The 19,739-nt window shown below is 32.1% G+C and overlaps 1 protein-coding gene, 1 long non-coding RNA gene and 1 other non-coding gene across 4 annotated transcripts; all 3 read right to left on the minus strand.

Annotated features, from left to right (window-relative positions):
• Positions 1-213: 213 nt before the first annotated feature.
• Positions 214-294, minus strand: TRNAL-AAG (transfer RNA leucine (anticodon AAG)). Its single transcript has one exon. It is a non-coding gene; the product is annotated as a tRNA-Leu (tRNA).
• A 2,325-nt stretch (positions 295-2,619) lies between these two features.
• LOC145803000 (uncharacterized) lies at positions 2,620-4,720 on the minus strand. The gene is made up of 2 exons (XR_014344933.1): positions 4,582-4,720; positions 2,620-2,850 (listed from the first exon to the last, which is right to left on the minus strand). It is a non-coding gene; the product is annotated as an uncharacterized LOC145803000 (long non-coding RNA).
• A 1,983-nt stretch (positions 4,721-6,703) lies between these two features.
• On the minus strand, positions 6,704-15,942 carry LOC114266568 (SPX domain-containing membrane protein At4g22990). 2 transcript variants are annotated; one of them, XM_028207483.2, is made up of 11 exons: positions 15,586-15,942; positions 13,030-13,088; positions 12,294-12,414; positions 11,419-11,730; positions 11,060-11,164; positions 10,460-10,914; positions 9,807-10,108; positions 9,040-9,224; positions 8,274-8,464; positions 7,555-7,688; positions 6,704-7,402 (listed from the first exon to the last, which is right to left on the minus strand). In XM_028207483.2, exons 2-11 carry the CDS (start codon positions 13,080-13,082, stop codon positions 7,164-7,166), a joined length of 2,097 nt encoding a protein of 698 aa, XP_028063284.2. In that variant the 5' UTR covers positions 13,083-13,088; positions 15,586-15,942; the 3' UTR covers positions 6,704-7,163. The 2 variants fall into 2 exon arrangements, with proteins under 2 accessions (XP_028063284.2, XP_028063285.2); XM_028207484.2 differs by lacking the exon at positions 15,586-15,942 and adding an exon at positions 14,572-14,826.
• Between the last annotated feature and the right edge of the window lie 3,797 nt (positions 15,943-19,739).

The following is a 19,739-nucleotide window of genomic DNA, read 5'->3' on the forward strand; positions in this document are numbered from 1 at the left end:
GATTATTCATGCAAAATAAATTAATAAATAATATTTTCCAAAAAAAAAATTTACATTCAAGCTTTTAATGAGATTTTAGAGAGAGAGAGAGAGAGAGAGAGAGAGAGAGAGAGAGAGAGAACAAAAAAAAAAAGAGAAAATTATTCATGCAAAAAAAATAAATAAAAATTATTTTGCAAAAAACAAAAAAGAGATTTTAAAAATAAAAATTACTGTTGAGAGTGGGATTTGAACCCACGCCCTTTCGGACCAGAACCTTAATCTGGCGCCTTAGACCAACTCGGCCATCTCAACGTTTGCTCAATAGGTCTATTTATAAATATTTAAGGGTTGTTTGGAATAACTTAAATAAATATACTTTTTGTCTTTTTACGAAAAGATGTGCAAAAAGTAGAAAAGTGATGTGATGTGATGAAAAAAAATAAAAAGATGGATTATTTGAGACTTCCCAAACTGGGTCTTAGTACATTGACCATCCAATGTCTGCTTTATATCCTTCTTAATATAAACAGTGCTACATCTCCGCAATTTCTTTCCCCACCATCCTCCTGGAAAGCAAAATTTGTAAGGTTGACCCACATTCAGAGAATCCCTCAAAACTCTACTTACAGAACACACAAAATTTTAAAACAACAAAAAATAAAAGGGAAATTTGGCTATAAACACCCCTTATCTTCCTTTTCTTATTAAAAATACTAAGAAAAAAATTATACTTTTAAAACCCCCTCATAATTATAAAGTCTTGTATAAAGGAAAAAATTTATTATTTAAATATTTTATTAGACTATTATACCCTCAACTAAATCTTTCCTAATCACCATCTCAATCTCTCAAGCTTCATCTGATACAACTACTGCTTATACATAGATGATGGCTCCACAGCTAGGGTTTCAAAGGAGATCTGGTCGGAGTGACCAGATCTGGTAGCAAATGCCTCCATAGAAACAATAAGAAGATCAAAATAGCAAAAGTTCTTCCTCAATCAATAGCTTCGTTGTTTGCACCTACGGAATAAGCTCTCTGTCTCAAGATCTAAAAAAATCATCACTCATAACTTTCTCTTCGGATAATTATGACGATGAGCAACACCAATTGACAACGGAGATGGTGGAGGCATGAGAGATGATATGCGGATATGGTGAAGATTTGTGAGAGAGAGCTCTGTGTGTGTGTGAGAGAGAGAGAGTGGGAGAGAGAGAACACAATAATGATAGAAGATGCAACTCAAGGCTTGGGCTCAACTTCTCATAGATATACATTTCGATCATTGCTCGAGTTAGAGTTAGAGATTCGTTCAATCACTATTTGATTCTTAATAATTTGTTCAATCACTATTAGATTAATTTTACTTAGATTGCTTTGATAATATATGTCAAAGTTGTTTTATTTGTTGATACTCTGTTTAAATGATAGTAAAATTTTACTTTGGTTTACTATAATAATATGTAATCTGTCATTTATTTGCTAATGCTCTGTTTTAAATTAACAATAAAGTTTCAGAGTAAAATTTTACTCTGAATCAAAGTAAAGTTTACTATGATTCAAAGTAAAATTTTACTCTGAAATTTTACTCTGGTTAAAAACATATTGATTTGCTTAACGATATAAATTTTACTTTGAATCATAGTAAACTTTACTTTGATTCAGAATATAATTTTACTCTGAATCAGAATAAAGTTTGCTATGATTCAAAGTAAAATTTTATTCTGAAATTTTACTCTGGTTAAAAACATGTTGATTTGCTTAATGATATAAAATTTCACTTTGAATGATAGTAAACTTTACTCTTTTTACTCTGAATCAGAGTAAAGTTTACTATCATTCAAAGTGAAATTTTACTCTAGTTAAAAACATGCTGATTTGCTTAACGATATAAAATTTTACTTTGAATGATAGTAAACTTTACTCTGATTCAAAATAAGAGTAAAATTTACTTTGAATCAGAGTAAAGTTTACTATCATTCAAAATAAAATTTTACTCTGAAACACACTGTGAAGATGACTTAATAGGAGAGTTGATAGATATGAAAGTAATATAGTAAAAAAAAATAAGTTTTAAAATATTACGGAATTTTAAAAATACCTATATAATTCTTGTCCTTTTGAAAGACAAATTAGACAGCGAGGGTCTATCACCAAATCTCCCAAAATAAAAGTTATAAGTTGCACCAAATAGAGCCCATAAAGCTATTATAAAAATGGGATTTGAAAAAGGCAAGATATATACACTACGGAAGTGATACAGAGCTCTAGAAATAGAGTTCTAATTTGAGCTCTACTTACGTGGCAAGAAATCAAAAACAAAAATATAGATACACATATCACATCACAGGTAGAGTCGATTATATTAGAGTTTTCCTAGAATTCTCCTTTTAAAGCTCTAAATCATATTTGTATACACTATTATCTCATTTTTTAAAGAGGAGTGATGGAGACCCCCTTCAATCACCCCCCACACATGTGGCAGGTGGTGATTGGAGGACAAGGGAAACCAAAAAAAAAAAAAAAATCCAACCAATGAGAGAGAGAGAAAGGGTCAAAGGGGGTTAAAAAAAAAAAAGAATCTTAGACATTTTTGTTTTTTAAATGACTTTGACACAAACCTGCAACAATGATTTAGACCACTAAAAAATGCACCACTAATAGCACTAATGCATTGGGATTGGTAAAAAAAAAATAAAATGAAGAAACAAGGCATAAAAAGTGGGCGGGGCCCACTACCACATCATTAGTGGTCTTTCTAGTGCTCCATTTCTAATGCTCCCAAGCATTTTTCCACAAACTTGCATCTCAAAAATGTCAACAAGAAGTTTTACTATTTGAGCAAGCCACCATATGCGTTAGAGATGCCTTCAAAAAAGGAAAAAAAAAAAAAAAAAAAAAAAAAAAAGAAGGGGTAAACATCCTTAAAAAAAATTCGTAAAGATTAAACATTTTCAAATGTTGGCTAACAAGAACAACGTAGACTTACGATTGGATGATTAATTAAAAATCATATACCTTAAAGCTAAGTCAAGTAGTTGATCAGTTGTTAAGTTTGATTAATAAAGCCTCAAAATATGTTCTAATTTTACTTCTTTAATTTTTGAGTGGGTTTTAAACGAGATTTAATCAAGTTGACGAGTAATAATTGTTTTTTTTTTTAATAATAGATATAAATTTATCGAGTTGAGCTTAAAAAATAAAATAAAATTTAACATGTATTCATTGCATTATTTTTTTATCTAACAAGTCGAATATAAATTGAATTTGAATAGTTTGATTTGCCATAATCCTATCCAAAGATCATATATGAATTAATTTAGTTCCCATACCCATATGTTGCACTAGAAACATGCGAAGATCCATTCCTTCAACAGTTATTTAAAGCCAAAAAAATTATTAAACTTCAAAGAAACCCCTCTCCAATCGTGTCAAATTTAATTCAAAATTTGACAAACTAAATTTTCGCCATGTCAAATTTGTACTAAAAACCCAACTGGTTTTTCCTATCAGAGTTCACTACTTCCACAAATCAAAATTCACAACTAGAAAATTCTACAACTATACAAAACTCAAGTACGAACTCATCTAGATTAGTGAGAGAAAGTACTCAGTTGATCTAAAGTAGGTCATGCAGAAATTAGCTGAATAATAGTTGTGTAGGAAAAAAATTGACCACATTTTGCTGCGACAGTGCTCCGATGACAACTTGATTAAATAAAGCCTGAAACACTCACAAAACAAGGGGGTGTTTGGTGTGAATTATAGGGAGTGATTATAGTTTATTTTAATTTAGAAATTTGTGCCAGATTGTTTGATGTAGCTTCTGCTAACAGTTTTTTAGGCAGAAATAGCTTAAATAAGCTAAGAAAAACTAATTATTTAAAAGTTGGGGAATGAAGGCTTTTGATTTCTGCTTTCTGATTATCAACTTTTAGCTTATAATAAGTTACACCAAACAGCACCAAGGCACTCCGCTTGGTGGTCAACCAGGAAACTCTTTGATGCGTAAATCAATAAGCTTGAAAGCGATGGGGCAAGAGAGTTTATAGTGTAAATTGTTGCATACCTCTATCTGGGTTGAATTCCAGAGTTTATACCTCCCAGGTATCTGTTGAAGGTGGTTGAGCTTCCATTGCCACTGCTCATATGAGCTCCACTTTATGTGGGATGGTGTTCAACACTTGCGGATTTCTAGGAGTTTTTGGTCCGTGTTTGCAGGACCAAGCATTGACCTAGTCTGGTTGTTCAAACTAACGTTCGTGCCCATAAACCACTTTGGTCTTCCGAACTAGCTAGTTCAGTCGCCATGACTAACTCTTTTCTAGCTTGGCCAAGAGGTCGCGCTCTAGTCCTATTCAGACTCAAGGATTTTGTAGTTCGAATTTGACTCCCAAAATGGTGATGTGAAAAACTTAATTGTGCAAAAATAAAAAGTCACTATTAAAGAGGTATAATCAAAATATAATTTTTTTTGCACTGTAACAAGTCCCGAAAAATGACTTTTGGAATTGCTCTAATAAACCAAAGCTAAGTAACAGATAATATAGAATCGTTTTAAAGAAATGCAAGGTACACACTTTGGGTTTATGATCATACCTTGTGCATGAAATGCAAGTATACACATGCTCTTCTTATTTGGGAGTTTATGTATATATTAAGCTGAAGCAATTGTAGGGCAACTCTCCCTTGGCAACTGATCGTCCCAAAGACTAGGAACAGCTGCCGTTGGAGTGTTGCCCTATAACTGGTTCGCTTATTGAAAACCCTCTTCATATCTCTTGTCGCGCTACGATTTGAGGCCGATGGACCAAGTCGAGAGCTTTATAGGCTCCTTCATCCTTGCCTTTGGAGGGTTTAAAGAGCATATGCCATGGATATCCTTTGAATGATGCTTGCTTTTTCGCATCCATTGCAAAGCACTCCTTTCTTCATGAAAAAGGCTCGTTGCATATATGATTGTTTGATTCTTCTACTTAGCATGATTTCGATTCATCAATTAATGTTTTTAAAAAGAACATTCTCTCTCTCTCTCTCTCTCTCTCTCTCTCTCTCTGGTGGTGAAGGGAAGGTTATAAAGCAGTTCAGAGGGGATGCCATCTTTTGATTGTGGTTTATGAGAGGTGGCAGCTGAACTTTGGGTCTTAGAGGTATATCCTTTTGTTATATTCTCCTGATTTTTTTCATTTGCTTTTAGAGTAATTTTAGAACCAAGCTTGGCTCCCGTCCACTGTTTAGATTGGAGCGTCTAATTTGTCAGCTTGTTTTTTTTTTATTCAAACCGTTGAAATTATAAAATTTGTCAAGTAAATTATCTACTGAAGAAATTAAGGGTTTGTTTGGTTTGTATTTCTGAAAAAATTTTGGGAAATTTTCTCTACAAATAAGTTTTTAAAAGTAATCAAACCAAACAAATTTTCCCAAAAAAATTTCTCAAAACTTGTAAACCAAACAAGTTTTCCAAACAAATCTCGTTCTCACACACATCAAATCAATCACTTTTTTCAAAACTCTCTCTCAAAATAATTTTTCAAAACATCTTTTGAAAAAAACCAAACCAAACAACTTTTCGTACTTTTTATCTCTAAAACACATCTCTCAAACACAAACCAAACATACCCTAAGTTGTTAAGATTAAGGCTTTTTTTTTTGGAAAAAGAAAGATGATTTGCTTTGTCCTCCAAGTTGAACTATTAGGTAGAATCATCAAAAATTGATCTAAAGTGGACCGACAATCTTATAAACTAGAAAAATATTTTAGAGTTCTAAAATAAGAGCTCTAATGGAGCTCTAGGGTTTGGTGGGTCCTCTGTAAAGTAATATTTGGTTTTTTTTTTTCATCACCCAAGTGTATAGAGCTGTGTTTTTTGTTTTGAACGGAAATATAGAGCTGTGCTTAGAATTTCATTTTTAGGGATATATCACTTCTATATAAACTATATCCTCCAATCTCTGTTTCAAAAAATATCCTCCAATCTAAAATGTGAATTAGAGTGTATATATGTGGCTCTACCCCAAGCCCATCTTAGTGAACCAAACTCTTCAATTTGTAAAATCTATCAAAAATTATTCATACAAAAAATAAGTCGTTAGACATAAGTAACTACCTGATTGAATCACATCTCTTAAAACAAAAAAACAAAGAAAATAACAACTATGCTTCCTCTGTTATTATTATTTTTTGCATAAATATCCTATCTACTTGATTATTTACATGAATAGACAATATTATCCTAATTCTACATATCAACAATGATTTAGACCACTAAAAAATACACCACTAATAGCACTAATGCATTGAAAATGGTAAAAAAAAAAAAAACAAGGCATAGAAAGTGGACGGAACCCCTCCTTCTAATACTCCATTTTTAGTGCTCCCAAGCATTTTTCTTCTACATATATATACATAAAAAGCATCCAAAAATAAATATTAAATAATAGGTCCCGCTTATCTATTTTTATTCAAGTTTAGCTGTAATCCAACCAGCCATGATTAAAATAAAAAAGAAATAAAGTCCTTTTCAGATTTGTAATTCAAAAAAAATAAAATAAAATAAAAAAAATTAAATTAAATTAAATTAAATGACATTTTGTTTTGTTTTTTAATTTATAAATTTTATCATCTTTCAACATGTCTAGTTGTGGTTTTTAACGGAACAACATCAATGTGGAGAAAGAATGACTTTTTTTAGGTTTTTGGTCAACAACATTGATACATGAATTGAAAGTCAAAAAATTGAATATATATATATATATATATACGTATAGAACAATTACAAACAAATTACCTTAACAAAAAAATTTAGAGAGAGAACTTCAACACTGTTCAGAACCAAATCCATTTGGAAATTGAATTTGAATAAGGCAAACGAAGGGGAATTTTAAGTACAGAATTTTCCCTTCTATTGTTTGGTTTCAATGGGGAGAGAAAAAAAAAAATTAAATTAAATTTTACAATATTCCTTTATTCCAAACAGTCAAAAATCTTCTCCCTTTTTCTTTTTCTTTCTCTCTTTTTTTTTCTTTTTTTTTTTCTCTTTACCCGCGGGGGGTACAAGTAAAACATTGAAAATCTCATTTTTAAGTACCAATCCCATGAAATCCCTTCATTCCAAACTAACTGCGAGGGAACCGGCGATGATTTGGGACCTTAAAGGACATTTTCTCAATACAAGAGACAACTAATAGAGAGAATTGTAGGTACAGCAGGTGGCAATAATAGAGGATATACAAATTAAGAGTGAAGGAAGTAGGGTTATGTTCAAGAGCCTACTCTCACCCAAGTACCCTGCCACAGTTATCGTCGCATCTGCAATCACTCGAGCAATAGTTCCAGCTTCAGTCGATAGCAATCCACCGTTGTAGGTCCCACGAGATAGCCTTGACGACATAACCCGAGAGAGGAGTGACAAGTTGACACCTGGATGGAAAGTAAAACCGAGTAAAAGGAGTAAGAAACCATCGATCACATTAATATGAGAATATAGGATTTCATAACATTTGTATTGACTATCTAGGGCAAGACCACCAAGAAACTGTCCATTTTATAGTTCATCAGATATATAAACTTACCCTCTAGTACTTCAGCAGACACGAACATAATGAGTCCTGAACAGACATATTGGGGCACAGAATATGGAATTACTATCTGGAAGCTTAGGAGTATGCCCAGACAAACCATAATTTCAGATGCTAATAAAATTTGCCTACAATCAGATCAACGAGAAATGAATCAGCAAGTCATGATAGAAAAGATGTCATTACCATAAATTTGTGTGACATAATGAACAATAACAATAATTTATCTCATTGACAAATCTTGAAAAGTAGGGAAGCAAGTAGATGAAAAATATTTAACAAAGATTCTTGGTTGTAATTTACTTCTTAAAAAAATAGATTTCTTGGTCATAATTCCTGCCACACCACGTCTGTAGCTGGGGGAGGGGAGGCTGGTTAAGCAGAAGTAGTTTTCAGGAGAAGAAGAAAAGATCAACTTGTTTTTTGAGTTATTCAGAAAAATGTCCGAATTTCATGGATAACCTGGGATTTATGCTTTGAGAAAAATAGTTCAATTTCAATGAGGAACAAACTAATGATCTAGCGATCTCTCTGTATGTAAAAGCACCAGTGCAAGCTTTTCAGATACATTAAAACAGAGAAAACCCTGTTTTTGGACTTCTGTAAAGAAATTTTTGATACTGAATTGTTTATTTAAACTGAGAGAGTTCAGATCAGCAAGTATAACAAAAGTCCAGCATTAAGTAGAGATCAAAAGCACACCACCAAATTACCTGTCTTCGAACATGTTGCTGATGTAGCTTCCAACAACAATGTTTATTGGAAGAACTGTTAGGCCAAGACAAGCAAGAAAAATTGCCACTGTGCTCGTGGACCAATTGAAGTAGTATGTGGTGATGACACTAGATTCTGAGAGTAAAATCTCCATTGCATATTTAAGCATGAAGTAAATCAGCAATTGAACCTGAAAGCATAAGATAAATTCTCTGTGAGATCTCACATAAAAATTAATTATGTTTTGGCTAAAGAACCGCAAAGAGTGATGAAGACCTAAGAAAACTGACATCAGAGTCCATATGGTTACCAAACTTAAGAGTCAGGTGTTTTGACTCACCCCAATGAAAATCATAGACATAAAAACAATTCTTATCTAGAGATGTGGATTCTCGAAGCATTATTTTTTATTATCCAACAATGAATAGGTAGTGGCCCATGTCAATAACCCTTTAATCAGGAGGATTTACCAAATATGGTTGTGTTAAGATTACAATATAACCAATTAGCTACCTCACATGGGTATAAGTCTATCAGGTAATATAACGTCTCTACTGCTCTTACAAGCCAATGAATTAATTCATATTTCTGACACTTCTGCTCTTTCTTGTAGTGTTGAATATCTAGATTCATGTCCATAAAAACTACCGCCACCAGCTAAATTATTATTAGCCGTTTTAATAACAAGAACCCCTAACTTAAATTTTGTTGATGTCCAGTGAATCAGAGATTATTGAAAATGAAAACTCAAGAGTCAAAAAGTACCTTTACAGATGGAGTGAGTAATCTATATGCCGCTGCTAAAGAAGTGGCTGGTTGACGAGACTCCTCAGGAGCTTCTTCAGTTTCATCACATTCTTGGTCATCATCTTCATCTTGTTGATTGGCTTCTGAACTATAGAGCAATGGTTGAGCAAGACCACTTTCAAGTGCATCATTCTCTACTTGACCTGCAATACAAAACATCCATCATCTCTGTCAGCCTTTTCAGATATTGACAAATAGAAGTATACATATATTATACATTTAGATATATAATTTAATTATTTTATAATCATAATCTGGAACACATGAGCAGACCAGCATTTTCCGAAGAACAGTTTGAGTGATTGAAAAAGATTCAAAAAATAACATACTCATGCCCATATACAGGCCAACACAACTTTTGCCTGACTTCTGTGGATTACATTAGCAAATATTGATTTTTTTTAATTGTATAAACTCTTTAACATACTAAACATTTTAGCTACTAAATTATCTGGGAAAACTCAAATCTACACAACAAAGAAACAAGTGAGATACCTTTGTGTAGAGATAAGAAAGTGCAACACCCTAATATTTTGAAGACTCTGGGCAACTAACGCGAGACTTACTAAATTACCAAAGTTACACTGATTTGGACATAGTATTCTATAGTAGATCCAAGTAAAACTTCAACTAATTCAACCACTTCTGCAGACCAGCTTAATAAAATTTCAAGAGTTTTAATCTTTTTCACAAGCACACAAAGCGAATCATAGAAGTGAAAATACCAGCATTATGTCCTTCAGGTGTATGTTTCTGATCAGTCTCACGTGAAGGTTCTTTAAATGAGATCCATAACCATATTAGATAAAAAAGCCATGCTACAGACATAACCCATCCAGGCAAAGTATCTTGGTTAAATGTGATCTTGTAAATCTTGAAATTAGTTTGAAGTAAGCCAGCAAGTGCAGGGCCACAAGCCATTCCAAGAGCACTGGCACTAACAAAAGCTGCTGAAGCCTGCAAGCGGATTTTGAGTGGTACACAGTCGCTGATATAACGCCGGTTAACAGCTCTGGCAGAACCCAAGCTGCAAATTTGGAAAAACACATTTGTTTTGAAGTATGTTATGAGGTACCGTTACAATCTCAAATGCCACAAACTTGTTATGTCTAGGGCCCTAGGCAAAAATGAGGAAAAAACTAACTGTGCACAAATTAGTGCATGTGCAATTGCTAAGGAAAGTAAAGCAAGCCATATTATCATAAGAAAATGATATCACTAATAACAGGTCTTCCTAATCATAATCTTATACTTCTTGCTTGAAGTTCTGTTCGGTTCATCAGCATATATTTTAACCTTTAATGTTTCTAGGAATATGGATAAAAAGCAAATGTTGCACCAGCACACCCAGAGGGGAGAGAGAGAGTGAGAGGCTTACCCACAAAATATACGGCCCATTAGAAGAACTGCAATTGAATTAAGGTCGTAAGCCAATGCATACATGATATTTCCCACAAGCAGAACTATACTACTAAATACTAAAGGTTTGAAGTATGATTTATTTGACCAAGCACTGAAATACACTGAAGAAAAGACCTGCGCAACGGCCATTGCACCAATCACAATCCCACAAACAGTTGCAGCAGCACCAAGGCTGATAGAATAGTCATCGGCTGTTGGAACAATGATATATGAGTTGACCATGTACAGAAATGTGTTTGCTAAGTTCAAGAGAAGCGACATAAAATGGTATGTCTGATCATCAGCATATTCCTCAGTTGGAGTAGGTAACTCTTCTTGCATTGTAAGTGCATGTTGTGCCAAAAAGTGAAGGAAGTTTGTTGAGTGTGTTAATCTGTCTACAGCTGCTTTTATGGATTCAATGACAGGATCCTGCAGATGAACCTTATCAGTAACAATACTAAGAAATAAGCAAATGCTGCTGTCCTATACAAGGTTTAAGATGCAATGTTGCATTAGGAGACAAAAACAACAATCGGAATGAACTGGATTAAGTAGAAGCAGATGTGAGAAAAACCTGTAGGGGCAGAGCCGGTTGGTCATAAATGGATAAGTAGCTTCCTTGACGGTCCTGAAGATCTGCAAGATTGCGAGATACGGCTCCCACAACTGCCCCTAACCCCTGAAAGTTCCATTCATTGTGAGTGATAGGTTGATACACACAAACATGTAATTTCATTACACCACCTAGCTACTCTATTATCGCTCACCTACCCCAAGAATAAAACCAGCATCTAAGAAGAGTCCCATCTAGAAGCGTCAAGTATAAAAATGCCTAAAGTGCATAGAAGGAAAGGAAAACAAAAAAAAAAAAAACAAAAAAAAAGATACAAACAAACAAAAGAGAAAACAAAGCCATTGATGTGGGCACATTACCACATGCTTGAACACTTGTTGCAGCTGGGAATAAGGGTGATTAGCACGAGTTTTAACATAGTAATCAGTGAATCTATAGCCAAATCGTTTGTCAAACTTCTTAAGTATCTTACGCAGACCAATTGCATTCATCTCAACAAAAATTAGAAGCTTCAAAAGATCTCGTCCCACTGCTCTATAAGCTTCTCGTAGTTCGGATATCTTGGATATATCTGGCTGCTGTTGAAGAGAATCTTGCTGTTCTCCAAGCTTGACAATCCTGCTTGCAAGTAGTCCTTGTTGTTGCAACAGAAAAAGGACAATCTTTTCAATCTGTAATTATAACAAGGAGAAAGCATAAATTAAATATTCAACAAATGATAATAGGAAGAAAACAAATGTTATATATTCAACCTTAGGCATGAAATGGAAATTAGAATGCCATGCAGAAACATGAAAAATCATATTTTGCAAAGCGCCTGCCTGTATGATATTGAACAAGCTTCTCAATCAGAAGTATCATACACTCACATGTGTACATATAAAAGGAACATTGTAATGAAGCTAACAAGACTCAGGAGTGTATGTCCATTAAATCTCATTATCATACAGGCAGAACAAGAGAAAAATTAAAAAAAAAAAAAAAAACACACTTCTTCAAACGGGAAGCCACTCTGAGGTATTTGGCCTCTGATGAGACATTCAGAATCTTGATGGGACAACCATCTAACAAGAGCATTATGTTTCCTTGGTTATTTAGAAGGTTTGACTGGTCTACTATAGAATTTTCATTACAGGTACATGTTTCAAAGTTAAATCCAACTCTGCGGACCTTTCTATCGCTTACAAACGAACACTTTTAGAAACAATAAGCCAACGTATATATTCTAGCATACCTGGTTATCCAGCATTCTTGAGAAATCTTTGAGAACATGTCGGCGTTCTATTGATCCAATTTGAATTTGGTGAGCATATTGCTTTACTTTCTTCTTCATTAATTTGTAGTTGATGTAATATCTGAAATGGCAACAAATTAGAGAATATTAAAAAGATGTTCTATGATAAAATCAATAATAATCAACCAGCCTATTCCAAGTTTTGATTTATGACTCATTGATTTTTCACTCCACAACCAGGTATGCTGGATCATGCATCTTCACATATACAAACAGATTGATGGCCATATGCTGCTCAAAGGAATAAATTTAATTTTTATATTCCACCCGGGAACTCGTACATAGCTGATAGCACCATAGTTGGTTAGTGACAATTGACAAGAACTTGGATCTTTTCCACCTCATGTACTGTTAACATCTATCGATTTGGAGATCTATTAATTCACAAAATATAATAGCCAATTAACCAAGATCATCATAGGCTACAGAATTAGCCGAGGAAAGAATTAACTCTAGCTGGATAGGACATAATGTATAACATCCCACTCCTAGCATGCCAACTTTCGTGATAAAACATGAGAATGAAAAGATACTTGTCTTGTCACTAACCAATGACTGGCTAGAAAATGAAACTTCTTTTTCTTATTTTTTGAAGAAAAATATCATGACACCTAGAAAATGCACATAGGTAGTAAGCAACAGAAACTACTTCAAACCAAAATACATGTTTACATACCTTTGCCATTCTTGAATTTGTCTTTCCTTCAACTTTTTCCCAAAGTTAACCATCTCTCACTGCATAATTGATACGAGAAAAATAAAATGGCGAAGTATTAATATTTCAACAGCAAGAAATCAACCAGTTCAAGTGTGCACATAATCTGATATGATGCTTTCCAACAAAGATCACTATTAATTTGTTACCTTATGTTGCAAAATTAGTTTCTTAAAGAATGCAACAAATAAGTTATAGCCTTTTAAGGTTGATGTCATTCCCTCATTACATAGCTTAAATGTGAAGTCAAATAAATAGGACAAAAACTATCATTATATTCCATAAAATATAACCAAAACAAGCAAGACAGACTGGTCAATAAGCAATTTAATATTCGGATAAGCACATATCTACCCAACCATTGGTATTAATGCCTGTACGAACTTTGTATGCAGAATTCTATCCTCACTCCCATTAAGAAAATTATGTACACCAATGTTTTAAAGAATGGAAACAACTAGCCTGCCCGACCCTCCATGAATTGTTTTCTGGTCAGTGAAGTGTTCAATCAACTAAAGCACACAATTGAGGTTGTAAAACTTTAGAGTAACTAACTATACACAACTTTTTGCTTTTATGTGTCGTTATACATCGTTTAGAAGTCACAAAAAGACATTTTAGAACAATTATATCAATAATTGAAATGTCCAATAAATAAGCAGCAAGGAAGCACGGGTGTAGGTACGAGTACGGTACGGGTACGAGTGCGGGTACATCGATTCGGCAAAACTCAAAAAAAGTATGATACGGGTACGGCTGCGGTACGCCGATATTTTTATTATTATTTTTTTTAGATATAATTATGGTTAAAGGATCCAACCTACAAATTAAAATTAAACATCAAAACTAAAAAGAGAACTACTCATTTTCCTATAATTTAAAACCATTAAGCGTTAAAAATAATATTTGTGAAATCTCTCACTTTGACATGTTATGTACTGTGAATTTGTGATCATAATTTATTTTTAAAATTTTTCTTTTTGCTCATCAATTTGCTATTTTTATAAGGTGAGACCAAAGAAATAACAGGAGACCAAAGAAAGATTTAAAGTTAATTGCCAACAGTAAAGGAAAAAAAATTCTCAATTGGGACAGGTTGTCAATTGCAATTTGCATAATACATAAAATTGCATCACTCTCAACCACTATTAATCAACTAATACAGTATCAATTTTTAATATTTTGTGCATAAACTTTAAAAGTTTGTTATGGTTAAAGATTTTATAAAGAAATTCTAAAAGGATCTGAAGCAAAAGTATAATGCATAGTCATACGCAGAACTACCCTTCATAGGCCTTGTTATTTTTTTTTTTGTTCAAATTACTTTTTAAAAATATCAAAATCATTTGTTGATATGCTTATACAATTCATACAGATAGATAAGACAGTAGAGAAACATCAAAATTACTAATCTGCAAGGGCACAAAAAAAAAATAAACAAATAAACAAATAATAATTGTTGATCTTCAAGGGAAAAAAAAAAAAAAATTGGTCCTGGCGTACCCGAAACGTATCAACGGCGTACCCATGGCATACCCATGGCGTACCCATGGCGTACCCACGCCGTATCCGAATGAACTAAATGTACCAGACCCTCTTTCGCCGTACCCGGTATGCGTACCCGCATCCGGTAAGTACCCGGTACTCGTATGGCACTATTTTTGGAGTACCCGTGCTTCATTGGACTCAGCCATGTTCAATTTGGTTATATCAGCAGAACATGCCCATTAAATTTCTCATGACTGGGTCTCCAAAAACCTAGTCAGGATATACATTCGTGATATACTTATCAACAAATTAACTACATATGTAGCACAAATCATCAAAATCACAAACTTGAGGTTATAAAACTCCCAAGTAACTAACTTTACACAACTTTCTGCAATTTTGGTGTGCTCATACTAGTCTTAAAAAGTCCAAAAAAAAAAAGAGAAGACATTTTAGAACATTTGTATCAATAATTGAAACGTTCAATTTGGCTGATTCAGCAGAACATGCCCATCAAATTTCTCATGACTCTTCAATCTCTGAAAAACTAGTCAGAATATACATACATACGCGGTACTCATCAACAAATTAACTATGTAGCACAAACTAGTCTTTTCTTTATCAAAATACATCCTCCCCTTCGACCACTTACATAAAAATCATTGATAGTGTTTAGGGCCTGTTTGATTAGTAGGATTAATAATGAAGAGATTAAAAATCTATGAAATTAATGTAAGATTGGTTATGTAACTCAATTAGCGAGATAAATAATTTCCTCTCGTCCACGTTTATTTTGCAATAGATATAAAAATATATAATCCTCTGCTTTGCGTTATTAATCGTATCCATGGATTAATAATAATCTCAATCTTATACTTATAATTAGACCAATCAAACAAGTCCTTACAGTACAAAGACAAATTAAACAGCCATAACGAGAAGCACAATGATTGACAAGAAAGCTGAAGAACAAAACATGTATAATACATATAAAAACTATGTATATAGACTAGTTAGGAATTCGAGTACCTTTTTTTTTCTTCCTTCTGAGAGCTTCGATGTGCTTCAACAAACAGAGGAATTGAACTTGAGCGAAGAGAGTAGGGAATGAGTGCAAAACGAGGAGAGATTCAGATTCGAATCAGTGAGGATGCGAATCGTGGTGTTTGGATCAAGAGAAAGTGGAATTGCTAGTAGAAGAGAATTCGTATCTTCTGAAAAGAAGATTTGAATTTTTGGTGAGTGAATCAATAATGGCGAGTTTGCTAGATTGGTTATTGTGGATACATGTACCACGTGCGTGCTTATATAAATTGTAGAGAGGGAGAGAGAGAGAGAGAGGGAAGGGGAAAACCATTCAATATTTCTAGCACGTCACCTGTTTATATTTCTCGCTAATTTTTTTTATAATTATATATTTTAATTAAAAAATTAAAAATTGATTATAAATTTTCATATCACTCTTTTTATTAAAAAATAATGTTGGAGATTATAAAAATTTTATCAAAATTTTTACAAAGATTTCATATAGATGTGCGACTCACAACATCATACCATGTGAAATATTTAGTAAAAATTTTAACAAAATTTTTAAAATTTTTAATATTTTTATTTCATAAAAAATCAAATAATTATTAAAATAATATGTTGCCAAATGAAACATTAGTCACCTAATAAAAAATCATGATATTACCTTTTTCGTCAATCACAATAACTTAGACCACCATATGACCATGGTATAGAAGCATCCAATAACTACTCGAGGGAACGGAGGGAGGGAAAGGTGATTTCAGTCCTGGCGGTGACAACTTGACAAGCATGTGGCAAAAATGTATTGAAACTGGAAATAAGAATTTTGAAATATCTTCTCTTCAGTTGGAGAAGATAAAAATAAATAAATGAATAAAAAATTAAGACTTTTGAAAAATATATATATATATATATATAAAAATAAAATATATCCATGTTAATTATTATTGTAAACTATTAAGTATTATTTTTTATTTTTTTAAAATATTTGATAATATAATGTATGTTATAAAAGAATAATTTAAATTTAAATTTAAAATTAGAATTAAAGCGTTATTTTAATTATTTATTTTGATAATGTTGACGCTATAATTTTATAAAATTGTTACTTGAATATTTATATATTAATTTTAGTTAAATTCTTTGTGTGTTTTGATAATTTTAATTATATCATATTATAAAAGTATAATTATCATATAACAATTTTGTATGATATATATTAAATTATAAAATAGTAAAATAAATACTTATTTTGATATTAAAAATAATATTTAAATTAGAAAAAGAATTAGTAACATAAAATTAAAAGTAATTCTCACGATTTAATTTTCTTTTATATTCATTTGAAAAATAAAATATGTAGAAATAGAAATTATATAAAATTCATAAAAAAATTAAATATAAATATATTGTGCTTGGATTATCATATAATAATTTTATATGATATACAAATACATATTAAATTAAAAGATTGTAAAATAAACACTCTTAATTAAATTAAAATATCAATTATATAAAACAAATTCAACAACGACTAACCAAAAAAAGAATCACATAACAATATCTAAAGCCAAAAAGAAAAAAATAATGAAAACATCCAACCGATAGATACATTTCAGTGTGTGAAGTAATTAATTATCTGTAATATAATATCAAAACATAAAAGAACTTACTGTTCAATAATTGAAAAAGTAACCTAAGTAGTAAATTCAAACTTTAGAGATTTTTCAAGAGTATTATTGTTGTGCAGGTTTTTCCTCTTGTAAGTTATGATTATATAAAATAATGTAAGAAATAAAGTATAATTTCATATATAGAATCCCTATAAAAATGACAAATCCATGATATAGAATAATCACTACAAGAAAAAGCACTATTGGCGACTAAAAAATCACATTTCGTCGCTGAAAGTATAGTATTTGGCGACTAAAAATGCATTAGTAGCCAAAAGTAAAGATTTTTGGTTATTATAAAAATTTAATAGCCAAAAGTATAAGTTTTGGCGACTAAAAATATGTTTGGTCGCCGATATATGGCTTTTAGCGACTAAAAAAATTTTAGTAGCCAAAAGTAAGGCCTTTTAGCGATTAAAAAAAATTTAGTAGCCAAAAGTGAGGCATTCGGCGATTAAAAATCTATTTGGTCGCCAAAAGTGAGACTTTTACCGACTAAAAAAATTTTAGTAGCCAAAAGTAAGGCCCTTTGGCGACTAAAAAAAAATCAGTAGCCAAAAGTGAAGCATTCGACGACTAAAAACATGTTTAGTAGCCAAAAGTGAAGCTTTTTGGCGACTAAAAAAAAGTTTAATCGCCAAAAGTGGTAATTTTAGCGCGGGAAATTTTTTTTTAACAACTAAAAAATAATTAGTAGCCAAAAGTATAGAATTGGCGACTAAAATTATGTTTAGTCGCCAAAAGTGGTCTCCTTTTTTTTCTACTAAATAATTTATTTTTACATAAATTATGTTCAATAAAAAATAATTATGTTTATATATATACTTTTATATTAATACGGGTCTAAGTAATATATAAATAATATATGTTGCATATATAATCATATGATGTTATGGAGGCGTAGTGAAAGGAGTCTGTTGTATAAAGTTAATGGTGTGCAGGGTGTAAATTTTTTTTTTCGGAATGAGCTTTTGGCGACTAAATCTGTTTGGTCGCCGATTCCTTGAGTATTGGCAACTAAAACATTAGTCAGTAAATGTATAATTTTAAAAAATATAATTGACTATTGGCGACTAAAAATTTAGTCGCCAAATGTATAATTTAAAAAATATAATTGACTATTAGTGACCAAAGTTTTAGTCACTAAAGACTTGCTTTTTGGCGACTAAAAGCTTTTCAGTCGCCAATACCTTTCCCGACCGTTTTCTAGCGACCAAACCGGCGACTAAAAATTAGGCGCCAAATGTGTTTTTTTTTATAGTGAATGTAGAATTAGTATTGGGTATAGAAAAATGCACGGAAAAATAAGAAAAAAAAAAGGCAATTTAGTATTAAAAAAATTTTAATACCCTTGAAAGAATTAAGAAAAAAACGTGAAACGCAAAATTGGTATTGAGTTTGTGAATTATCTCAATTTACTATGAAAAAAATATTTGTCAAATGGAGTACATATAAAATAGGAAAAGTTAATATAATTAAAATTAGGTTTGAGTTTGTGTAGTAATTAAGAAAAGGGCCGTGCTTCAGACCCCCACTGGGGGTCGACCCCCAGTGACGTGGCAGCGCGCCATTCGCTGAAATAAAATAATAAAAAAAAAACTATTTTTTTTTTGGGCCAATCACGAACGACCCCAGTGACCCCCACTGGGGGTCTTAGGCATTTTTCTTAAGAAAATACATGTTGACATGACCCTCCTTAAAAAAAAAAAATCCTTATAATATGTCATCTAAATATGTAAAAAATATTATTTTTAATAATATATATATATATATGATTACGAACGAGTGAGGCTAAATATTTTTATTTTTTTATATTCAGATGTTCAAGTATTGTCAGTGGACCCAACTCGTGTTTAAGATCTCCAAATTTTGTTCAATCAACCATTGGAGTTAAACAAATCTGTTTCATAAAAATATACAAAATATTATTGGTTACTCAAAGATAGAGTTCTTGTTTTTTGGCCAATCTCAAAGCTAGAGTTCAAAATTGAAACGAATGACTTTACAACTCAATAAGTGAATTTGTCATTATATTAACAACCGTGTCCCACTAACGAATATATTATCATTATTATTAAAAAAAGAGATTTGGAGCAACCCTAGATATAACTCATTAAAATCAACAATTAAAACTTCAATAAAATCATTAACTTTTCTTTATATATAAAAAAAATAAATAAATAACAACTAAGCTTCAATTAGTAAGCTTAACCTTTCACAAAATATCTATATAAAAAGATCGTATAAAATTATACGAATTCCTTCACTTTTTTTTTTCTTCTCCTCTTTTAAATAGAGAAAATCAATCTAAACTCTAGGAACACTGTACGGGGAGGAAATAATTCTCCTCGTATAATCCTGTTGACCAAGTCCTCGCTCCTCCGTACGACGTCGCTTTATCACCTGAAAACACAAACGTAAGCTAGCCGGCGGGTGTGTGCCGGAAACCTCTCCGATGCCTAAGTCAGTAAGCTTGACAAA

The sequence above is a fragment of the Camellia sinensis genome, chromosome 11 (assembly GCF_055761805.1).
Source record: "Camellia sinensis isolate YWXY chromosome 11, ASM5576180v1, whole genome shotgun sequence".
Classification (NCBI taxonomy): Eukaryota; Viridiplantae; Streptophyta; class Magnoliopsida; order Ericales; family Theaceae; genus Camellia; species Camellia sinensis.